Consider the following 23,693-nt stretch of genomic DNA (forward strand, 5'->3'; position numbering starts at 1 on the left):
CACGCCCCCCCCAGCTCCGCCCCGTCCCCCTCCCCCCAATGCGGAGGAGACGCAAGTTCTGGCGCGGGCGGCGACAGCTAGCAGTCACCGCCTCCAACAAGTGCCAGAGCCGGGCAGGCAGCGCGGAGGCTGCGGCGGCAGTGGCCGCGGAGCTGGCCCTGCGGGGCCCCTGGGGGGAGGGGGAGCCGTCAAGCCCCCGCTGAGGCCGCCGCTGCCGGGCCTCCCCTCCCCCCGGGGCGGGCGCCATGCGGGGGGGCCCGGGCGATGCGGAGCGGCGTCAGCGCTGGGGTCGCCTCTTCGAGGAGCTGGACAGTAACAAGGATGGTCGCGTGGACGTCCACGAGTTGCGCCAGGGACTGGCCAGGCTGGGCGGGGGCAACCCGGACCGCGGAGCCCAACAGGTACCCTCGCCGGGACCCCCTCCTGGCTCGTGGCGCTGGAGCCCCGCCCGCGCAGGGTAACCCGAGCCGCTGAATGGAGTGCCGGGAGCAGCCCGGGACTGCCTGTGGCTGGACTCCTGGACCTGTTCCTAGCTTGGGCGTCCTTGTCCCCTTCCCCCTGCCCGCCCGTGTCCGGGCCTAACGGGCTCGCTCAAGACAGGACCACCGAGGCCCCAGGCCTGCAGGTTCGGCTGCCAAACCCGTCCCCCTCCTCCCTCGGGGTGAGGGATGTCTGCCTGGGAAGGGGGCCGCGTGCGCTTTCCTGCCCACTGCCCAGGACACACCCTCCTCTGAACTCTTTGCACAACCCGAGACACGAGGCCTGCACCCACCTCCAGGAGACACACCCTCCCCAGCCTCTGTGTTTACATTCCCTTCCCTGTCCTTTCCTGGGCTTGGCTCTATGCCCCAGGCTGTCCCAGCCAAGGATCCAATCCTATCCGAGGCCACCCTCAGCTGGGGATGCACCTATCAAAGCAGGAACTTGACCCCAAGCCCGTGCATGTGTCCTCCCACACCTGGAGGCCCAGATGCCACTGGACTGTCTCCATAGCACCCTGAGACCTCCAGTCAACCTCCCACTTTACAGATGGGAAAACAGAGGCCCTGCAGATGTTCAGTGTGGATGTGTCATTGCCCCACATTGCCCAGTGCTGTCTCCAAGGAGAGCTCTTGAAACTGCCACGTGGACAAGTTCATATAAGAGACAGCTGGAAGGACAGGCTTTCAGAGACAAGAGCCCAAGTCCACCTACTCACTTCCCAGCTCTGTAACCTTGAACAAGTGACTTGACCTTGGAGAGCCTCGTTTTGCTCACCAGGAAAACTGGACAACCGCTGTCCACCTCACAGACCTACCTTGGCCTTGGGTATCTTGTTGAGGAAAGAGATGATCAAGGGAGGGGGTGACTTCCCCGCCCTGGTCCTCTAGGTGCAGGGCTGGGGGAAGGGGGGACCTGGGTTCCTGGGGCATAAGCTTGTCTTGCCTCCTCCAGATTGGGGGAGCAGCTTCCCAGAACTCCTTCTGGCCCTTCCCCCCTGCCAGGGCATCTCCCCTGAGGGTGATGCTGACTCAGATGGCGGCCTTGACCTGGAGGAGTTTATCCTCTATCTGCAGGAGCGGGAACAGCGCCTGCTACTTCTGTTCCACAGTCTGGACCGGAATCAGGATGGTGAGGCCAAGGGATGGGGCTGCGGGGGCCCTGGAGATGCCAACAGGGTTAGAGCTGGCAGCGCTAGGAGGAGGGAGGGCCGCTTCTCCCTGATGACTCACACGCTATTTTGGGAGCTCTCCTCACCCCCAGCTAGGTGGTTCGGGGCCCAGCCGGCCTATCCCACCTCCTTTTCCTTCTGGGGTGGGATGCTATTATTTATTAGTCTTATTTTTCTGTGGGACAAAGATCCCCCCATATGGCTCCTGGATTCCCTAGGAGACAGAGACACCCCCATCGCTTTTTCTGGGTGTCCAATATTGCCTCTCAACCCCCTGTGGCATGGGGACCCCCATAATTATCCCTGGATTCAATCCTTCATTCATCAAACAGAAGACCCCCCCCCAATATGGCCCAGTTCTACTCCTCTGATCCCAGTGGGTCAAGGACCCCCCCCAACCCTGCCACAAACCTCACGTTGGGTTCCTGGATCCGCTGGTCTTCTTCAATATCCCCATTCCAAGCTGTCCTGGTCCTCCATCTCAGGGTCCCTACACACACACTTCCCCACCTCGGGCCCCCTCCCCAGGTCATATCGACGTCTCTGAGATCCAGCAGAGTTTCCGAGCTCTGGGCATTTCCATCTCGCTGGAGCAGGCAGAGAAAATCCTGCACAGGTGAGTAGCGGGGTGTCCAGAATCCCAGGTAACTCAGGTCCCCAAGACCCCTCAGCCACCTTGAGCCTCTGAGCCTCAGACCCAATCCCAAGGCAGTGGAGCTGAGATCTTGGCCCAGTTGCTTCCCCTCCCTGAACCTGTTTCCCCCTCTGTAAAATGGGGAGCTCCCAGTGCCAAGGAGCTCAGTCTACCCCCCAAATCCACGAGAACCTCACTCAACTCACCCCTGGACCCAGGCACTGATTCTGTCCCACCTGTACCCCTCCCCCCGCAGCATGGACCGTGATGGCACCATGACCATTGACTGGCAGGAATGGCGTGACCACTTCCTGTTGCATTCGCTGGAGAATGTGGAAGACGTGCTGTATTTCTGGAAGCATTCCACGGTGAGGTGGGGGGCGGCTGTCCCAGCGTGGTGGTCGGGCCCTCTTCCCCAGGGCATGGGGGGAGGGGCTGGCTCAGGACTCTAGAAGGAGGAGCCACTGGAAGCAGCCGAGGACTGAGGCTCTGCTCTCCTCTTCCTCCATCTGGGGCTCCCGGGACCCATTTGGGGAAGTCTCTGCCAGCTGATGGGGACCCTTCAGACTTAACTGTGGGGCCTCTGGGGGTTCAGGGAAGAAAGGGCTCACCGGATGGGGCATCTGGTCTCCCACCCTCAACCACATGGCTCTCTTTCTGCTGGTTTCTATTCCCCTCAATAAAGGATTCTGCTGCTGAAAAGACAAGTTAGGAAGCCACTGTCTTCAGAGGGTCTCACGGGATCTACCGGAAGTTGGGAGGGAGGAAGTGCTCTGGATTGCCATTTCCAGGGTGGGAATCCCTGAGTGATGCATCTGGTAGGATCTGATGGCATCTGGAGGGGTCCATCCATGGGATCTGCTGAGATCCTCTTGGGAGATCCAGAGATTCCCACCCTGGGGGACCCATGAGGGGCTTGGTTAAGAAGTCTGCAGGTGAAGGGTGCTAGAGGGGGGATGATCTCTGCGGGGGAGACCCCTGGGGATCTGGTGAGACCCCCCCAGGAGGGATCTGCTGGGCTCCATATTATAGGAAGTCCCTGGTAGGATCTTGTGTGGCCCTGGAGGTATCTTCTGGAATTCTTACGTGGGAGACCCTTGGGTGGGATCCTTCGGAGGGATCTGATTGGCTCTGGAGGGATCTTTACGGGGCAGGGGCTTGTTTGTTTTCTTGTTGTTGTTTGGGTGTTTTTGCTGTTTTGTTTTGTTTTGTTTTTTTGGCCGTGCTGCACGGCGTGCAGGATCTTAGTTCCCTGATCAGGGATCGAACCTGTGCCCCCTGCAGTGGAAGCGCAGAGCCCTCACCACTGGGCCGCCAGGGAAGTCCCATAATATATATATTCTTATATATCCTCTTTTATTTATTTATTTTTGGCCACACCACGCGGCATGTGGGATCTTAGTTCCCCAACCGGGGATCGAACCCATGCCCCCTGCAGTGGAAGCGTGGAGTCTTAACCACTGGACCACCAGGGAAGTCCCCTGTGGGGTAGAGACTTGAATAGGATGCTTTGATGGGATTTGGTGGAGATCCCCAGGAAGGATGTTGTTATCTTCTGTGGAGACCGCGGGGCTGGATCTGGTAGGGGTCCAAGAGGGATCTCTTGGGCTCTCCAAGTGAGATTCACTGGTGGAGTGGGATTCATTGGTGGGCACCCTGGGAGTCATGGGGGAGACGCCCCAGTTTAGGGCAGAGTTGCATCCCCCCAGCCCCACTGGGGCATGACACCCCCAGCCTCTGCATCCCCAGGTCCTGGACATTGGCGAGTGCCTGACTGTCCCGGATGAGTTCTCGGAGCAGGAGAAGCTGACCGGCATGTGGTGGAAACAGCTGGTGGCGGGTGCGATGGCGGGTGCCGTGTCCCGGACGGGCACAGCCCCCCTGGACCGCCTCAAGGTCTTCATGCAGGTGAGGGGCCCTGGAGAGACCCACCCCCTTCCCTAGGCCTGGACCCCTGGAGGGGTCCCCAAAGCCACCTGGTCTTCCCACCCAGGTCCACGCCTCCAAGACCAACCGGCTGAACATCCTGGGAGGCCTACGGAGCATGATCCAAGAGGGGGGCGTGCGCTCCCTGTGGCATGGCAACGGGATTAACGTGCTCAAGATTGCACCTGAGTCGGCAATCAAGTTCATGGCCTATGAGCAGGTGGGGACGGGCATGGGGAGGCGTGGGCTACAGACATGAGGATTTGCAGGATTGGCCTGGGGGTGGGGGATGTCTGCAGGTCCCCAGGAGTGGGCATCTGCTCCCCTTCGGGATGCGCCCAGGAGGAGGACAGCAGAGGGAAGGTCCAAGTGCACTGAAGGCCCCACCCCTGAGGTCCCGTCACCTCTGTGTCTCCCTCTCAGATCAAGCGGGCCATCTGGGGGCAGCAGGAGACACTGCATGTGCAGGAGCGCTTTGTGGCTGGCTCCCTGGCTGGTGCCACAGCCCAAACCATCATTTACCCCATGGAGGTGAGAAAGAGGGGCCCTAGCAGAGGCTCCGTTGCAGGGCTGGGGGCGGGCCTGCAATAAGCATTTCACTCCAAGGTGGGATAAGCACTGGGATTATAATGCTTTGCTTCTTCTTGATTCAGACTGTAGCTCATTAGAGCAATGCTCCTTCATGTGTAGCTGGTCTGGGTATCACAGTTTGAGATGTGACTTCTGGGGACAGTAGTGTTTAGATAACAGTTGTGGGGTCCAGCCATTTATGGATATGACTCGTCTAAGGAGACTGGTTTCCAGGATGCTTGTCCCCAAGGGAATCATTTCTAGGTGAAACCATTTTTGGAGAAATCATTTCAAGTTTCAGATTGTGCCAGGCATCACTTAGGATTCTGAGTGATGGAAAACTCAAATCACATAAATGAAGTCCGGAGGTGAGCAGTTCAGGGATGGTCTGGTGGCTTCAGAGTGTTAGAGACCCAGGTTCCTTCCCTCTATCTTGTTCTACCACCTCAGCATGTGACACCCACCTCATGGCCTAAAATGACTGCTTGTGCCCCAGTCACAGCATCCCCCCTCCAGCCAGGAAGGAGGAACAGAGGAAGGAACACCTCCCTGCCTTTAAGGATGCTTTCTGACAGCCTTGCATACCTCTTCACCTTCTGTTTCATCAGCTAGGACTCAGTCACATGGCCACACGCCTAGGGAAGCTGAGAAATGTAGTCTTTATTTCTAGAGGCTGTGTTCTTGCTGAAAATAGCAGTTTCTATTGATAAGGGAGAAGGGAACAAGATATTGGGAGACGGCAGTGGGTGCCACGTGCAACTCTGATAGGCGTAACCAGTTTTTTTGGCCACACCAAGCAGCATGCAGGATCTTAATTCCCCGACTGGTGATCGAACCCGTGCCCCCTGCAAGGGAAGTGCAGGGTCCTAACTATTGGACCACCAGGGAAGTCCCACAAGTGGTTCTTTTAATTCAGTTATTCTCAGGGTATCTCCATCTAGGAGGTACAATTTCTAAGTGTCTTCATTCCTGGATGTAGTGATTCCGAAGGCAGCTTTTCCAGGGATAACCGGCTTCTCCCCAGGTACTGAAGACACGGCTGACCCTTCGCCGGACGGGCCAGTATAAGGGGCTGCTTGACTGTGCGTGGCGGATCCTGGAGCGAGAAGGGCCCCAAGCCTTCTACCGCGGCTACCTGCCCAACGTGCTGGGTATCGTCCCCTACGCGGGCATCGACCTGGCCGTCTACGAGGTCTGTGGTCCTCCCTTCTCTGGGATCTGCCCTTCCTGTGGGGCTGGCTCAGTCGACCTACCTAGCTAGGGGTGGAGAAGCAAAGCACCATGGGCCTTGGGATCCCGGGGAACTCCTTCAGGCATTGGACCTCCCCCCCCTGCCCCGCCACTCTTCCACTTCCCACCGCAAGAACCTTCCATCTGTACTTTGGCCTTCCCGGGTCTCAGGACATGTGAAAGTCGGGGACCACTCTAGCTCACAGAATCGTGGGAACAGGCGAAGATGAGCTTCAAAGATGCCCATCCCCCCAAAAACGTGGGTCAGACGCACCTCCACCTCCAGGCCAATATCTTCTTCAAGGCCGTTTCAGTAATTGCCGCCGCCATAAAATCCATACCCCATGACCAGCATCTCGGGGCCTTTATCAGGAGAAGCAGGAGCTGGGAGTTTTTGCTGTTTCTCTTCCAGGGACCTCATCCATTGCTTTTCCCTTCTCCTGGTGGGATCACCAGGTTCTCCCAGTTAGCACAGCCTCAGAAGTTCCCAGGCATACCCCCAATCTTTTTTTTTTTTTTTTAAACAACTTTTTTTTTTTTTTTTAATTTTTATTTATTTATTTATTTTTGGCTGTGTTGGGTCTTCGTTTCTGTGCGAGGGCTTTCTCTAGTTGCGGCAAGCGGGGGCCACTCTTCATCGCGGTGCGCGGGCCTCTCACTATCGCGGCCTCTCTTGTTGCGGAGCACAGGCTCCAGACGCGCAGGCTCAGTAGTTGTGGCTCACGGGCCTAGTTGCTCTGTGGCATGTGGGATCTTCCCAGACCAGGGCTCGAACCCGTGTGCCCTGCATTGGCAGGCAGATTCTCAACCACTGCGCCACCAGGGAAGCCCCTCCCCCCAATCTTTGTATCCAGCCCAGCTTCATGGGCAGGCAACCTGTAGAGTCACCAACTCAGAAGGGCGCCACACTTAGTTGAATGCTTTGCTGTCAGCCTCTTGAAATTCTTAATAAGCTTTGAACAAGGAACCTCCCGTGTTTTTATTTCGCACTGGGCCCCGCAAATGACGTAGCTGGTCCTGATCTAAGATCCCCGGTACCTGCCATCCATACCTGCCCTACCAGCACCCAGCGTCTACGAAGCCAAGTGAGACAAGGCTTCATTCATTCGTTCGTTCATTTATTCATTCATTCACTCATTCACCCGTTCACTTAGCAACTATGTCCTAAGCATCCGTGTGTTCTGGGTACTGTGCTGGCTGCTGCATTCAGGGAGTACAACATAATTCTTGTCCTCCCGGGACACCCCTCCAATGAACAAAGAAGTCAGTCAACCAGCAAATAAGTAATTTCAGGTCCTGAAATGTTCTCAGAAGATAATAAACAGGACGTGCAATCGAAAGTAGCCATGGGCAGGAGGGGGGCGTGTCTAGGAATGTCTCTGAGAGGTGATGTTGGAGTGATGAGTTGAATATATATCAGGAGGGTGTGTGAACAAGGGCACAGCCAATGCCAAGGTCCAGAAGCAGGAATGAATATGGCCTATTGGAGGAGTGGAAGTCTTTTTTTTTTTTTTTCATTATGGTTAATTACAAGACATTGAGTATAGTTCCTGTGCTATACAGTAGGACCTTGTTTATCTATTTTATATATAGTGGTGTATATCAGCTGATCCCAAACTCCCAATTTATCCCTCCCCACCCCGACCTTTCCCCTTTGGTAACCATAAGTCTGTTCTCTATGTCTGTGAGTCTGTTTCTGTTTTGTAGATAAGTTCATTTGTACCATCTTTTAGATTCCACATATAAGTGCTATCTTATGGTATTTGTCTTTCTCTGACTTACTTCACTTAGTATGATAATTCTAGTTGCATCCATGTTGCTGCAAGTGGCAATGTTTCATGCTTTTTTATGGCTGAGTAATATTCCGTTGTATGTATGTACCACATCTTCTTTATCCATTCATCTGGCAATGGACATTTAGGTTGTTGCCATGTCTTGGCTATTGTAAATAGTGCTGCTATGAACATAAGGGTGCATGTATCTTTTCGAATTATAGTTTTATCCAGATATATGCCCAGGAATGGGATTGCTGGATCATATGACAACTCTATTTTTAGTTTTTTAAGGAACCTCCATACTGTTTTCCATAGTGGCTGCACCAATTTACATTCCCTTCAACAGTGTAGGGGGGTTCCCTTTTCTCCACACCCTCTCCAGCATTTATTATTTGTAGACTTTTTAATGATGGCCATTCTGACCAGTGTGAGGTGATACCTCATTGCAGTTTTGATTTACATTTCTCTAATAATTAGCGACACTGAGCATCTTTTTACATGCCTGTGGACCATCTTAAATGTCTTCTTTGGAGAAATGTCTATTTAGGTCTTCTGCCCATTTTTTGATGAGATTGTTTTGTTGTTGAGGAGTGGAAGTCTTGAGTGGCTGGAGGGAGCTGAAGAGTCAGCAAGGACTCAATTGATCATGAGTTTGGGTTTCTCCTAAATGTGATAGGAAGGCATTCAGAGTCATGAGCAGAAATAAGACCTTATTCTGCAACCTTATTTCATTCATTCTTCACCACAAAAGGGAGTTTGGAGGTCTGTGTTTGAAGAAGTTTGAAAAGCCCTGTGCCCTCTTGGCATTTCAAGATCTAAATTAGTCCCTTAAAGGCTCTGAGAAGTCCTGCAAAAAAGTGATTTACCTTTTTTTTTTTTTTTAAGCCCAGTGTTAGCCATACTTTTCCAGTCATCAGAACCTCTTTTTAACAGAACTGCTCTTAAAAACACCTATTTGGCAAATGCAGCTCCAGCCCCAAAAGGCGGCTATTAAAATTGCAAAGGCAGTAATGGTAAACGATTCTTATTTGCCCCTTCCATGCCCAGGCCAGACATCACCAATCCATCACAGCACTGAGTCCCTCTCAACACAGTTCCAGGCAGCCATTACCAATGCACTGGAATTGACTTAGGAAATGAAACCTATGAGCAATTCCAGTCCCAAGGCCAAAAAGAAGATCCTGGATTTACAGAGGCCTCACAGAAGGCTTCAGAAGGGATTAGCCAAGGGCACAGCTCTGGACTTGGGGGTCGCTCTGAATGTTGATTGTCACCTTTATCTTGTGGCTTTGGGCAAGTAACTTCTGTTGAGCCTCAGTTTCTCATCAATAAAATGGGGATCATAATGGTACTTGTCTTAGTTGGAGGTCTTCCAGAAGCAGGGATGGGGGGCAAGTGGTTTTGGGGGGAAGTAGTAAGTCAGGGAAGGGAAGGCAACCGAAAAGTATCATGCTTTAGTATTAGTTTCCTAGGGCTGCCCTCACAAAGTGCCATAAGCTGGGTGACTTAAAACAGCAGAAATTTATTGTCACAGTTCTGGAGGCTAGAAGTCCAAAATCAAGGTGTCAACAGGGCCATGCTTCCTCTGAAATCTGTAGGGGGTATCCTTCCTTGCCTCTTCCCAGCTTCTGGCCTTTGCCAGCAGTCCTTGGCGTTCCTTGGCTTGTGGACGCATCACTCCAGTCTCTGCCTCTGTTGCCATGACTGTCTTCTCCCCTATGGGTCCTTTTTCTTCTTCTCTTCTTCTACGGACACCAATCATATTGGGTTAAGGGCCCACCCTACTCCAGTATGACCTCATCTTAATTCATTATGTCTGCAAAGACCCTATTTCCAAATAAGGTCATATTCTAAGGTTAAGACCCCAACACATCTTTTTTTTTTTTTTTTTTTTTTTTTTTTGGTGGGGGATGCATTTAAACCCGTAACGGTGCATTATCAAGCAAGATACCACAGCAGACAGGTGGAGCTCAATCCTGGTGGACACCTCCGGGAGAAAGTGTAGAACATGCCCCCATCAGAGAGGCAAGGGAGCTGGGGTATTGATACACCAAGTCAGTCATCATTTGAAGGTTGCTTCTGGGGGTGCTGATTTCCCAGCACTGCCCACCTGTTCCTGTGTACTCAGAGCAGCCTTGCCTGGGACCAGATAAAATCCTCAGGCTGAGCCATGGATGCTTGGCCATTGGAGTCGGCAGGTTTGAGCTGAAGTGGTGAGGGATAAGGGCGGGGTGGCCACCTTGGAGACTGTATGAGTTTCCAATGGCTGCTGTAACAAATGACCACAAACTGTGGTTTAAAACATCACAAACTTATTATCTCACGGTTATGAAGGTCAGAAGTCCACAATGCGTCTTACTGGGCTAAAATCAAGGTGTCAGCAGGCTGCTTTCCTTTTGGAGGCTCTATGGGAGAATCTGTTTCCTTACATTTTCCAGTTTCTAGTGGTGCCCACGTTCCTTGGCTAATGGCCCCTTCTCCATCTTCAAGGCCAACAGCATAACATCTCCCCCCCTGCCCCGAGATCTCTCTCTCTGTCTCTCTCTGATCTCTGTTTCTGTCATCACATCTCCTTCTCTGACTCTTACAAGGAGACTTGTGATGACATTGGACCCCCCTGGATATCCTGGGATAATCTCGCATCTCCAGATCCTTAACTTAATCCCATCTGCAAAGTCCCTTTTGCCACGGAAGGTACCATAGTCACAGATTCCAGGGATTAAGGCAGGAACAGTAGGGGGGCTGCTATTCCACATACCAGAGAGGGTCTAGGTGAGGTTTGAATGAGAGCATGCAGGTAAAATGCTTGGCTAACACCAGCCATCACGGGATACAGAAGCCAGCCAGCAGGACCTCTGAAGCCAGGGTCCTGGTGTCACCCACCTCCAACCCACCCTCCTCCCTTTTCCACCCTTGCCAGACCCTGAAGAACCGGTGGCTCCAGCAGTATAGCCACGACTCGGCCGACCCGGGCATCCTCGTGCTCCTGGCCTGCGGCACCATTTCCAGCACGTGTGGCCAGATAGCCAGTTACCCCCTGGCCCTGGTCCGGACCCGCATGCAGGCCCAAGGTGAGGCCTGGGTGGGAGGAGGAGGTAGGGAAGGTCTCACGACTTGGGTCCACCTTCCCATCCCCAGCTCCTCCCCGTGAGAAGGCAGAGTCCTGGGCTGGGATCCTCCTGGATTTTGATGGCCTTGACTAAAGTCCCTACTTTTCTCTGGGCCTCAGTTTACCCTTTTGTGACATTGGGATGGGAGCCCTTTACCCTAAGTAGGAGAACAGATACAGCCAGTGCCGGAAGATCATCCTAGCCATCTCAGCCGGGAGGCAGCTTTCCGGGCTGGTAACTTGAGTTCTAATTTGCAAGGCTGGGATATAGTGAGGTCAAGGAGGAGCAGGGCCAGGCTACAATTGTTTTACTGTATTTCTCTGTATTGCTCTTTTGAGGTTCTTTTTCCTTTTCTTTTCCCGCTACTATCCCTGAATCTTTTTTGAGAATTTCCTCGGGGATTTTAGCATTTGTGTTTTGTGATTTTTGCCGGGGGTCATCCGTGCATAAGACAGATGTGGTCCTCCACCCTCAAAGAGCTCCCAAGTTGGAGAGGAAGGAAGATGGTGAATAAATCATTCCACAATGAAGTGTGGATTTAGGGTTGAATAAAGGGGAGAAGGAAAAGCTGGACTTAGACAGGGGTGCCAAGGAGGGCTCCCCTGAAGAGCTGATTTGGAATGGAGGTTGGAAGGTTGAGTAAGAGTTAGCTGGGAAAAGGGAGAAGGAATTGAGTTCCAGGAAGAGGAGATTTCTGTGCCCTCTCCCACCTCCCCCTCCGCACATAGCTGCTCTGTTTCTAGTCATCCCCAAACTTGGGGCCTCCAGATTGGGGTGAAGAGATGAGCAGCCAATTCCAAGGCCAGTAGAAGTCCCGACTCTGAGTGGTAGGTCCCACTGTTAGTCTAACCCTCCTCCCTCCTGCTGCAGTGGCCACCTGGCCCAGCCCTGGGGGGGAGTGGGGGGGAGGGGGAAGTGAGAGGGGGACCTTTGGCCTTACCTGGCCTCCCCACCCCCTACCAGCCTCCATCGAGGGAGCCCCCCAGCTGTCTATGCTGGGTCTGCTCCGTCACATCCTGTCCCAGGAGGGCGTGCGGGGCCTCTACCGGGGCATTGCCCCCAACTTCATGAAGGTTATCCCAGCCGTGAGCATCTCCTACGTGGTCTACGAGAACATGAAGCAGGCCCTGGGGGTCACGTCCAGGTGAGGGACCCAGTGCCCACCCCTCCCCCAGATCCCTCACCTCCATCATGACATCCCCCACACCTCGGCCACTGGAGACTGAGGGCCCAGCCAGTGGATCCCAGGTACCCCCCCCCACGCATTCAAACCACAGGATCCCCACACTTCATCCACTGGGTCCTGCATCCCCACATCCCAGCCACTGGATCCCACGTTTCCCTCTCCCCCAACACGTACTGAGTCCTGGACCTCCATGTCGTAACCACTGGATCCCCCGCAACCCAGCTAATGGATCCTGATACCCCGCAGCACATACCCTGTATCTAAACCCCCAGACCCCAGCTGCCTCAGGCACCAGATCCAGTGTCCTCAGGCAGTACTGGATCCTAGATCCACTGGCAGATCCTAGATCCCCATGCTTCAAGTCCTGGATCTCCAAGCTCGGCCACTGGATTCTGGATATCAAGAGACCTCAGCGCACCGGACCCTGACAGTGCAATGCCTAGGTCCCGGGGCCCCGACCCCCTCCCTCCAGCCACTGGATTCCTGAATCCCTTTACCTCGACACTGGGTCCTGGATCCCTCTGCTTCGACTCCCGGATCCCCACATTTCAACCATTATACCCTCAGCCACCGGATCCCAGATTTCCAAGCCCCGACCCACCAGATCCTCACTCCTCAAACCACAGTCGCGAGAGCCCAGTGGCAGAGGAGCGGGTGCTGGCGACTGCAGCTGTTGGACCCCAGATCCCTTCACCGCAGGCACTGGGTACTAAAACTTCATCCATAAGAGGCAGACCCTACCACCTCCAGGCACTGGATGCCAACCCCTTAACCCCTGGTTTCTGACCCGAGTCCTCCCAAGCACTGGATCTTGAACGCTCAGACCCCCCAGTCTAGCTCCCAATAGGCCAATCGGTATCCTGGATCCCACGTGCCCCCATCCCAGACACACACCAGAGCCCGGAGACCTCCCCCCATGGCACAAACCCCATAGTCTACGGAGCCTCCAGGAAACCCAGGTCCTGGCCTCCCAGCTTGAAAACCCACGGGACTTGTCCACTGTCCTGACACGTCTCATGCCGGCCGCAAGGGGAGGAGTTGCCTCTCCCAGGCCCTGCACAGACACTGGACCCCCTACCTCCCCAGCAAAGCCTGGACTGCAGGGAAACTTCTCTCTCAAATACTCCCCCAGCAGGGCCATGTCTCACACCCCCTTCCCACTGTCTAGGCTGATAACAACCCCCAGAGCCTGGGTCCCTCTGGAGGATCCAGTCGCTCTTTCTTAGGGGCTGGCAAGGAGGCAATACAAGGCTGGGGACACATTAAGGGGACCGCACACATCCCCCAGCACTGCCAGCCCCTCCCCAGACTTCAGAGTTGGAAGCCAGGAGCAGCTTCCCTAAACCCAAGCAACCAAGGATGCAAAACAAACCCCAAACTCCCCAGTTCCCCAAATTCATTCCAGGTCTGTTTTTCTACCGGAGAGGAGCAGACATCCCATCCGCCCTAATTCCCAGTACCCCCACCCTGTATATTCCGCACTTTATATTTGGATTCTGAGCTTAGGCTTATTGGGGGACCCCTCCATTCCTTCCAAGTCCTTGGGGAACCCCATTAAAGGACTGTAAAAGAAGAACTTGGATTTGGGGGGGACGGGACGACCCCCCCCCAATGCTTCCACCTCCCCCACCTACACCACTCCTCACCTCCCTGCCTGTGTGTGTTATTTCAAAGGAAAAGAACAAAGGAATACATTTTCTAAGCTCTTTCATTGTGGTTTTTACTGAAAGGGGGTGGGTGGATGTGAGACCACCTCATACCATCCACAGGGAAAGGACATGGGCCAACTTCCATTCTACATTGTTGCGGGAGACCAGGAAATGACTCCGTGAGCCTCAGTTTCCACATCTGTAAAGTGGGTGTGGGGGAAGGTCCACATTCAGGAGCACTCCTAATTTTTCCTGTATTTTTTGTAATTACACAAGTGTGTCCTTTTCCTTGGGCTGCTTAAAAAGTTACCACAAACAAGGGGCTTAAAACAAAATTTTAAAAAATATTTTTCTATTGTGGTAAAATACACGTTACATAAGATTTACCATTTTAACCAATTTTAAGTGTACAGTTTTGTGGCATTAAGTCCATTCACATTGTCGTGCAACCATCCCCACCATCCACCTCCAGGACTTCCTCATCTCCCCAAGCTGAAACTCTGCCCCATTAAACACTGACTACCCATCCCCTCCCCCAGCCCCTGGCCCCCACCATCTACCTGCTGTTGCTATGGATGTGACTCCTCAAGGGACCTCTTAGAACTGGAATCATGCAGTATTTGCCCTTTTGTGTCTGGCTTATTTCACTGAGCATCATGTCCCCAAGTTTCCTCCATGTCGTAGCAGGTGTCAGAATCGCCTTCATTTTTAAGGCTGAATAATACTCTATTTTATGTAGGGACCGTATTTTGTTTATCCATTCATCCATTGATGGACACTGGGGTTGTTTCCACCTTTTGGCTATCATAAATAAAAGACAACAGAAATTTATTCTCTAACAGTTATAGGGGGTTGAAGTCAAAAACCAAGGTGTTGGCAGGGCCATTTTCCCTCTGAAGACTCCAGGCAAGGATCTGTCCGTGCCTGTTCCTAGCTTCTGGTGGCTGCCCACACCCCTTGGTGTTCTTGGATGTTAGACCCATCACTCCAATTTCTGCCTGTCTTCACGTGATCAAACTTTTTCCTATGTGGACTGTGAGAGTCATTCTCTAAGATGTCCCCCTCTGATCTTTGACTCTTGGTGTTCACATTCTTGTGTAATCTCCTCTGTCATTGTACCAAGGCAGGTCTGTATGACCAAGGGAATACAGCAGAAGTGATAGTATATTACCTCCAAAATTAGGTTATAAAAGACATTGAAGCTACCATCTTGTTCATGTTTTAAGCTGCTATGTTTGGGGAGGGGAGGTGATTTGTTACGCAGCAGTAGCTAACTGATACATATACACATATATAGATATGATTTTTCACACGCCCAGATAAGGGATCAAGCCTTGCTAACTATTTTGTATTTTTACTTCCTTTGAATTCATGATCAATGCCCAGAAGTGGGATGTCTGGGTCAAAGGATATGACTATCTCAGGATCATGTCACTGGAAAAATTGTATGCAATATACACAGCTACCAGCAAGGAATTAGCATTACCAGTTTTAATGCAGCCATGTCAGCATTGAGTATTACCACTTCACTTTATTTAATTGTGCCTGTTAACATTCATTTTCTTGTCCACATTCTTTTTTTTTTCTTCCAGTTTTGTTGAGATATAATTGACATACAGCACTGTAAAAGTCTAAGGTGTACAACATAATGATTTGATTTACATGCATAATGAAGTGATTATCACAATAAGTTTAGTGAATATCCATTATCTCATATTAAAAATTATCTCATTAAAAGTTAAAGAAATAGAAAAAAATTTTTCTTGAGAACTCAGGATTTACTCTCTTTCATATATAGCATACAGCTGTGTTAACTATATTTATCATGTGTACATTACATCCTTCATACTTATTTATCTTATAACTGGAAGTTTGTACCTTTTGACCACGTTCATCCAATTCCCACTCTTCCCACTCCCTGCCTCTGGTAACCAGGAATCTGATCTCTTTTTTTATGCATTTGTTTGTTTTTGCAGTGTAATTGACCTAAACATTATGTTAGTTGCTGTTATACATTGTCCACATTCTTTTAAACCGTTACACTGTGTTTGGGATTTAGGAGGCTCTGCTGACATGCAGTGTGACATCAGACAGGCTGCTTTCCCCTTTCTAAGCCTCAGTTTCCCCACCCACACTTTAAAGATGTCCACTGACATCTTTAAAGAGAAAAGAACTTACATTTATTAAGCAAGTACTATGTACCCTCACTCTGTGCTAAGCCCCCCTTAATGTATATATGTGTTGAACACTTACTTTATGCCAGATCCAGTTCTGGACATGGGATACAGAAGTGAATGAAACAGACAAAGATCTCTGCTCTCATAGACCCTATATTCCAGTGGGGAGAGATGAACAAGAAGTAACACAAGTGAGTGAATATGTAGCAGTGTAGATAGGAAAAGTATTACAGAGAAAAACAAAGGAGGGAAGGGGGATGAGAAATACTGCAGGGCTGAGTTTAAATTTTAAGTAGGGTGGTCAGAGAAGGCGTCAGGGAGAAGGTGATGCTTGAATAAAGATTTAAAGATGGTTTAAAAAAAAAAAGATTTGGGAATTCCCTGGTGGTCCAGTGGTTAGGACTCAGTGCTTTCACTGTTGTGGCCCGGGTTCCATCCCTTGTTGGGGAACTAAGATCCCACAATCCACGCAGCATGGCCAAAAAAAAAAAAAAGGAGCCATGGATATGTCTAGGGAAACAGCATGCAAGACAGAGTAAACAGCCAGTGTAAAGGTCCTGGGGTAGTACCATGCCTGGGTGTGTTGGAGGAACAACAAGGAGGCCCATGAGGCCAGCGTGAGTGATGGGGAGAGAGGGAGGAGGTGAGGGCAGAGAGAGAACAGGGCAGGTCCTGCAGGGCCTTGTGGGCCAAGGGGAGAACTGGGGCTTTTACCCACGGGAGGAGGAGCCTACAGGGCTGTGGGCAGAGGAGGGCGGGACCTGACTCAGGTGCTCACAGGCGCCCTCTGATGGCTGCTGAGGGGAGGACAGACTGTGAAGGGCGAGGGCAGGAGCTGGGGGAACTGGGGTGATGGCCACTGCACTGGTCCATGTGAGCGACGATGGGGCTGGACCAAGGTGGTGGCCACGTACATGGTAAGAAGCAGCCAAATTCTGGATATACTTTGAAGGTTAAGCCCACAGGATTTAGTGACAGACTGTGTGTAAGAGAGAAAGGGAGGAATCAAGGATGACATCGAGGGTTTTGATCAAACAACTTTGAGGATGGAGATGCTCCCAACAAAGACTCTCATTGGATCCTATGACAACGCTATTTGGTAGAGTTACTCATTACTTCCAATTTCCAGCTGGGGAAACTGAAGCTCAGAGAAGTAAAGCAGGTACCCCAAGGTCACACAGCAAGAAGTGTCTGAGATGGGATTCAAACTCAGGTCCATCTGACTCCAAACCTATGCCTGTCTTACTTCGGGGACTAACTGTGTCTCTCTCTCCCAGAGCTCCAGAGCCTTCCCATTCTCCCCCACTTCCATCTCCTCTTGCCATGACAACGAAACATAGTGTGTTAGTTTCCTATGGCTGCTGTAACAAAGGACCACAAACTTAGTGGCTTAAAATATTATCGTGGAGGCCAGAAGCCTGACACAGATCTCACTGGGCTAAAATCTAGCTGTCAGCAGGGCTGGCTCCTTCTGGAAGCTCCAGGGGAGAATCTGATAACTGGCCTTTTCCAGCTTCTAAAGGCCACCTGCATTCCATGGCTCGTGGCCCCCTCCTCCATCCTCAAAGCCAGCAGTGGCCAGTGGAATCTTTCTCACAACCAGTCCCTCTAACACGGATGGTTCTGCCTCCCTCTTCCCTGTTGAAGGACTCATGAGATTACATTGAGACCCTGTGGTTAATCCAGAACAATGTTTCCATCTCCCCATCAGCTGGTTAGGAACCTGAATTCTATCTGCAAATTTAATCCACCCCCTACCCCTTGCCGTGTAACGTAACACGTTCACATGTTTAGAGGGATTGGGATGTGGACCTTTGGTGGGCGGGGAGACACTCACTCTGTCTCATAATCAGTGAGCTCACAAGGGCCTCTGTGACCTCACCATCCCCTGGGACCCAAATTTACAAGATGCCCCTCCCACATGGTTGCTGGATGGGCAAACTACTCACCAAGGATTTGAACCTAAGTGTCCTGACCCTCCAGCTGCCATGGGAGCCCAACCTGAGGAAGGTCAGAAGCCTTGCTCGAGGGTCCAGACCCTGTTTAAGAGGGTCAAGTCCTTACTCACCAAAACCCACCCCCCTCCTTGAACCTGGCTGTACCCATGTATATGGGTACATGTTTGGGCATGTGCCTGAAAGCAAACTGGAGCATCTCCCAACACAGCAGCTGAGTTTGGGCACCATGGGCCTCCCAGCACCTCCAGCCAGGACTGCAGGGGGAGAAGGCCACGCCGCCCACCCCCCCTGCACAGCCCGCTCCTCTCCCAGCAGACCTGGATGGAATGCCACCTTGAAGTAGTGGGGACCGGGTAGGCCTTGGACTGGGAGGGGGTCCTGGAGATGTGTCTGGGGACGGAGCTCCAGCCTGGCTGAGTGGGGGCGGGAGCCGGGTCTGTCCTGCAGGTGCTGCACACTGGAGAGCAGCTGATGGTCCCCATGGCTGTCCTGGAGGTAGATAATGAGGGAGCCTTGTGGAAGTTTCTCCTCTCGGGAGCCATGGCTGGGGCGGTGTCTCACACGGGCACGGCCCCTCTGGACTGTGCCAAGGTATACATGCGGGTGCATGGGGAACATGGCATTGGAGCTGTTGGGATGGGGATGGGCAGAAGTGGAGCTGATAGAGTTCAGGATGGGGGTGAGGGTGTAACCAGAAACAGGTACGAGGGTGGGGTGGGGACAGGGGTTGGAGTTGAGAGGATGGTACCAGGGACAAGGATGGGGTGGGGATCAGAGAACCGGGTACGGGGTCTTTGAAGACAAAATAGGACTGGAGAGGAGGAGAAGATGAGGGTTGAGATGGGAATGTGAGTAGGTGTCGGGTTTGGGTCTGGGTCGTTTTAGAGAATTCTATGACTAGTGAAGGAAGGCACTGAAGAAGGAATGGGGATGGGAGGGGGTAGGTTTGGAGTTGGGCAGCTGGAGACAGGAGAGGTTGAGCTCCAGGCTGGGATGGGGATGGAGATGGGGTGGAGGGCTCCTCAGAGGGCCAGGGGCCTCCGTATCCCCAGGTCTACTCCTCCAAGACAAATTTCATGCATTTGCTGGGAGGTATACGGAGCATGGTCCAGGAGTGGGGAGTCCCCACCCTTTCAGGAACGACTCCTTGCCAGCTCCCTGGCTGTGGCCACTTCCCAGACGCTCATCAACCCCATGGAGGTAAGAGAATATCTGCCCCATAGAAGATGAAACATGATTCGGTGGCAGCTGCTACTGCTTCCTCCTTCCCCTCCCCCTCCTCCTCCACCTCTTCCTCCTCTCCCTCTTCATGTAAGATATGTATCAAAGTTGTAATCCGGATGGCTACCTGGTGACCTCAACACTACTTACTGAATGGGTCCTCTCCTTTCCCCCAGCAATGACCCAAGACGCCACCATTGTAATTTACTAAATTGGGTAAATTACCTATATTTGTATATATTTGGGTTTATTTCTGACCTTTCTCTTCTTGTCGCTCTGGGGTCTCTTCATGCACTACTATCTTTTAATTTTTTTTTAATGAATAGACTTTATTTTGTAGCACAGTTTTAGGTTTACAGAAAAATTGAGCAGAAAGTACAGAGTGTTTCCATATACCTCTCGCACATGTACAAAGTTTCCGCTATCATTAACATCTTGCATTTCGGTGGTACTTTGGTTATAATTGATGAGCCAATATTGATACATTATTATTAACCAAAGCCCAGAGTTGACATCAGGGTTCGCCCTTTGTGTTGTACTTGCTATGGGTTTTGACGACAAGTAGCCACTATAATAGCATCATACAAAATAAATTCACTGCCGTAAAAAGTCTCTGTACTACACCTATTAACCCCTCCCTCCTTCCCCCAATCCTTGCGGACCACTGATCATGTTACTGTCTATGTAGTTTTGCCCCACCATTTTTTCTTTTTTTGGCCGCACCACGTGGCATGTGGGATCTTAGTTCCCCGACCAGGGATTGAACCCGCAACCACTGCACTGGAAGCGTGGAGTCTTAACCACTGGACCACCAGGGAAGTCCCAGCCCCGTATTTAATTTTTGAGGCTTGATATTATGTCTTATTATTTTCCATCCCTTCTCTTCTTTATCAGTTTTCCAAGCTATTCTCTGTTGAGCTTCTCCATTCAAACTTCAGAAGCAATGCACCTCGTTCAGAACACAAAATCACCTACTGGTATTTGTTTTTTACTGGGATGATGTTCAATTCATAGTTGAGTTTAGAGATTATTGCCATCCATATGATATCGGTTCTGCATATCCGAGAACACTTCCATTTGTTCGAGTCTCCTTTTTTGCCCTTTAATGGTCTTTTAAAGTTTTCTCCACATAATTCTTGCCCTTGTCTGGTTGTTTCTTTTTTTTTTTTTTTGGCTGCTTTGGGTCTTCATTGCTGAGCATGGGCTTTCTCTAGTTGTGGCGAAAGGCGAGAGGGGGCTACTCTTCGTTGCGGTGCATGGGCTTCTCATTGCGGTGGCTTCTCTTGTTACGGAGCATGGGCTCTAGGTATGTGGGCTTCAGTAGTTGTGGTTTGCGGGCTCAGTAGTTGTGGTGCACGGGCTTAGCTGCTCCGCAGCATGTGGGATCTTCCTGGACCAGGGATCGAACCCGTGTCCCCTGCATTGGCAGGCGGATTCTTAACCACTGCGCCACCAGGGAAGTCCCCATTCTTTTATATATATATATTCTTTTCCATTATGGCTTATCACAGGACATTGAACATAGTTCCCAGTGCTATATACAGCAGGACCTTACTGTTTATCCATTCTGTATACAATAGTTTGCATCAGTGAAGTGTTTTTGTTTTTGATTGTTGCATAACAAATTACTGCACACAGTAGCTTAAAATGATACAGATTTATTATCTCATTGTTTCTGTGGGTCACGTCTGGGCACTGGCTAGTCGGGTCCTCTGCTCAGGGTTTGATCAGGTGGAAATCAAGGTGTCAGTTGGGCTACCAATGAACCCATCTGAGGCTTGCAGTCCTCTGCGAAACTCCCTGGTCGGTGGCAGGATTCATTTTCTTATGATTGTAGGACCGAGGTCCTCAGCTCCTGGAGGCCACCCACTGTTTCCTGCCATGTGATCCTCTCCATAAGAGTTTGCTTGTTTGAGACCAACCCGAGGGAATTCCCTGATGGTCCAGTGGTTAGAACTCTGCACTTTCACTGCCAAGGGCCGGGTTCGATCCCTGGAACTAAGATCCTGCAAGCCGAGGCACGGCATAAAAAAAAACAAAAGAAAAGAAACAACTCGAGAGTGTTTCTGATGCTTCCAATCTCTCTGACGCCTTCTGTCTCTGGCAATAGACTCTCTTTTAAAGGGCTCTCCTGATTGGGTCAGGCCCACCCAGGACGATTTCTCTTGATTAACTTAACTGGTTAGGGGCTTTATTACATCTGCAAAATCCCTTCACCTTTGTCATATCGTGTAACCTGACAGAGGGGAGTGACAGCCCATCACATTCACAGGTCTCTAGGCATGCGGGCTTCAGTAGCTCAAGGGCAGGAGGAAGGCCATTAAATAGATCATGCTATCAGGGGGATGGAAATCTTGGGGACCACCTTAGAATTTTGCCTACCACACTCGGTGTGCTGTCTTTTGCACAATTGTAGAGCTGCCAATATTTTGATATTGGGGCATTTCATAAAAATTCCAGTAACTGGCTTCTTTCAGAAAATTGGCAGATCTGGCTACCTGGGGTCCACACTTGCACGGCACTACATTTGGCTGGTGTTAGGGCAGAGCTGCGGCAGACCCCACCCGGCTCACATCTCTTCCCTCACCCTTTTTTTTTTTTTTTTTAAATTTTTTGGCCACGCCACGCGGCCTGCAGGATCTTAGTTCCCCGACCAGGGATCGAACCCGCGTCCCCTGCAGTGGAAGTGCGGAAGCTTAACCACTGGACCACCAGGGAAGTCCCTCCCTCACCCTCTTGGGCTGAGAGCACATACAGGCCGAGGCATCTGAGTTTGAAACTCGGCTGTGTGCGTTCCTGAGCAGTTTCCTCCTGTGTAGATGGGGACAGTGGCCATGGTTGGGGGTCACTGAGAGGATTAGATCAAACAAGCCACCTCACTCCTCATCCTCCCCAGGTGCTGAAGACACGGCTGACTCTGTGCCGGACTGGCCAGTACAAGGGGCTGCTGGACTGCGCCAGGCATATCGTGGAGCAGAAGGGCACCCGCGTCCTTTACCGCGGCTACCTGCCCAACATGCTTGGCCTCATTCCCTACGCCTGCACCGACCTGGCTGTCTACGAGGTGTGGGTCCCACAGAGGGGGGTGTCAGGGGCGGTGTGAACCCAGGCCTGTAGAGAGCTTCCTCCTGGCCTTTCTTTTTTTTTTGGCCACGTGGCATGTGGGACCTTAGTTCCCCGACCAGAGATCGAACCCGTGCCCCCTGCAGTGGAAGTATGGGGTCCTAACCACTGGCCCACCAGGGAAGTCCCTCTCCTGTCCTTTTTCTCTTGTAGATGCTCAGGTGTCTCTGGCTGAAGTCAGGCAGGGACATGGATGACCCCAGTGGCCTGGTCAGTCTGTCGTCCGTGACAGTGTCCACAACCTGTGGCCAGAGGGCCAGTTACCCACTGACTTCGGTGCGCACCAGGATGCAAGCCCAAGGTCAGCCTGGCCCTAGAGGCGACCTCGCATGCCCCTCCCCACCTTGCCTCTGCTCTCTGAACTTTCTCATCCCCCCCAAACTGACTCCTAAACGCTCCATATCTGATCCTGGCCACCTCTGCTGACCCCTGAACCCACCAAAACTTACACTCACCCCCAAATCTGATCCCAGCCCTTCAATTAACCCTGCACATCACTAAAACGAACATCCAGCTCCCAAATGACTCCCACAAACCTCCTTGAATGTGACTCAGGCCCCCATACTGACCTCAAGACATATAGTCCCCAAATGACCTCCCAACTTCTCCACATCGGACCCAGCCCTCAATTGACTCCAGAAGTCAAACCGTTTCTAAATTTGCCAAATCTGACTCTGAGACATCCCCAAACTCAAAACCACCTGCTGCACTATCCTGGGAACTCCCCAAATGTGACCATCCCCCAAAGGGGCTCTCAAACCCCTAAACAAATCCTCAAACATCCAAACAGGTCCTTAGCCCACCACCCTGATCTTGAAAATGTCCCCAAACTACCCCTTAGCACAATCCCCAAATCTCTAGATCTTAGAAGTTGGAATGTTTTCTAAGATGTTCCCTACAACAAATCCTGAAAATTCCTGCCCCTCACTCTCCCCAAACTGACCAATTTCCTCTAAAAGTCTTCCAAACTTCTTTCCAAATGACACCCAGACCCCTTGCTCCTGGCTTCACTGCCCCCCACAACTTTCCAGCCCACGCCCTGCTCCAGGATGCCCAGTCATCTCTGGCCCAGGCTCTGAGCTTGCCTCTGTCCCCGCAGACACCGTGGAGGGTTCAAACCTCACCATGCGTGGAGTCTTCCGGCAGATCCTGGCCCAGCAGCGCTGCCCGGGGCTGTACCGAGGCATGACCTCCACGTTACTGAAGGTGTTGCCAGCAGGTGGCATCAGCTACATGGTGTACGAAGCCATGAAGAAGACCCTGGGCGTATAAGCAGTGAACTAGGCATACCCTGGGCAGAAATGGACAGGAGGATCCAGTGTCCCCTGGCCCCAAAGAACCCTCCAGGCTTGGGACCCAGGGTGGTTTTTGTCAGAAGCAGGCTGGGGGCCTGGGTCAGAAGATTCCTGGAGTGACTTCCCTGGTGGCTCAGAGTTTAAGAATCCACCTGCCAGTGCAGGGGACATGGGTTCAATCCCTGGTC

At 51.8% G+C, this 23,693-nt stretch overlaps 2 protein-coding genes across 5 annotated transcripts; both read left to right on the top strand.

Moving 5' to 3' along the window:
* The first annotated feature begins 74 nt into the window (after positions 1-74).
* On the top strand, positions 75-13,788 carry SLC25A23 (solute carrier family 25 member 23). Of its 4 annotated transcripts, none has more exons than XM_082380639.1 (11): positions 75-401; positions 1,557-1,611; positions 2,180-2,267; positions 2,542-2,653; positions 4,035-4,193; positions 4,279-4,431; positions 4,635-4,742; positions 5,806-5,973; positions 10,707-10,857; positions 11,860-12,040; positions 12,650-13,788. In XM_082380639.1, exons 1-11 carry the CDS (start codon positions 246-248, stop codon positions 12,807-12,809), a joined length of 1,491 nt encoding a protein of 496 aa, XP_082236765.1. In that variant the 5' UTR covers positions 75-245; the 3' UTR covers positions 12,810-13,788. The 4 variants fall into 4 exon arrangements, with proteins under 4 accessions (XP_082236765.1, XP_082236766.1, XP_082236767.1 ...); XM_082380640.1 differs by having other exon boundaries at positions 1,485-1,611; positions 12,355-12,791; XM_082380641.1 differs by having other exon boundaries at positions 1,485-1,611; positions 12,410-12,791.
* A 75-nt stretch (positions 13,789-13,863) lies between these two features.
* Positions 13,864-23,485, top strand: SLC25A41 (solute carrier family 25 member 41). The gene is given in 8 exon segments (XM_082380681.1): positions 13,864-17,992; positions 17,994-18,077; positions 18,314-18,469; positions 18,919-18,980; positions 18,982-19,066; positions 21,984-22,151; positions 22,364-22,511; positions 23,310-23,485. Coding segments are annotated over 8 exon segments (972 nt in total). The 5' UTR covers positions 13,864-17,896; the 3' UTR covers positions 23,483-23,485.
* The last annotated feature ends 208 nt before the right edge of the window (positions 23,486-23,693 follow it).

This window comes from Balaenoptera borealis, assembly GCF_965194805.1.
Source record: "Balaenoptera borealis genome assembly, chromosome: 2".
NCBI lineage: Eukaryota > Metazoa > Chordata > Mammalia > Artiodactyla > Balaenopteridae > Balaenoptera > Balaenoptera borealis.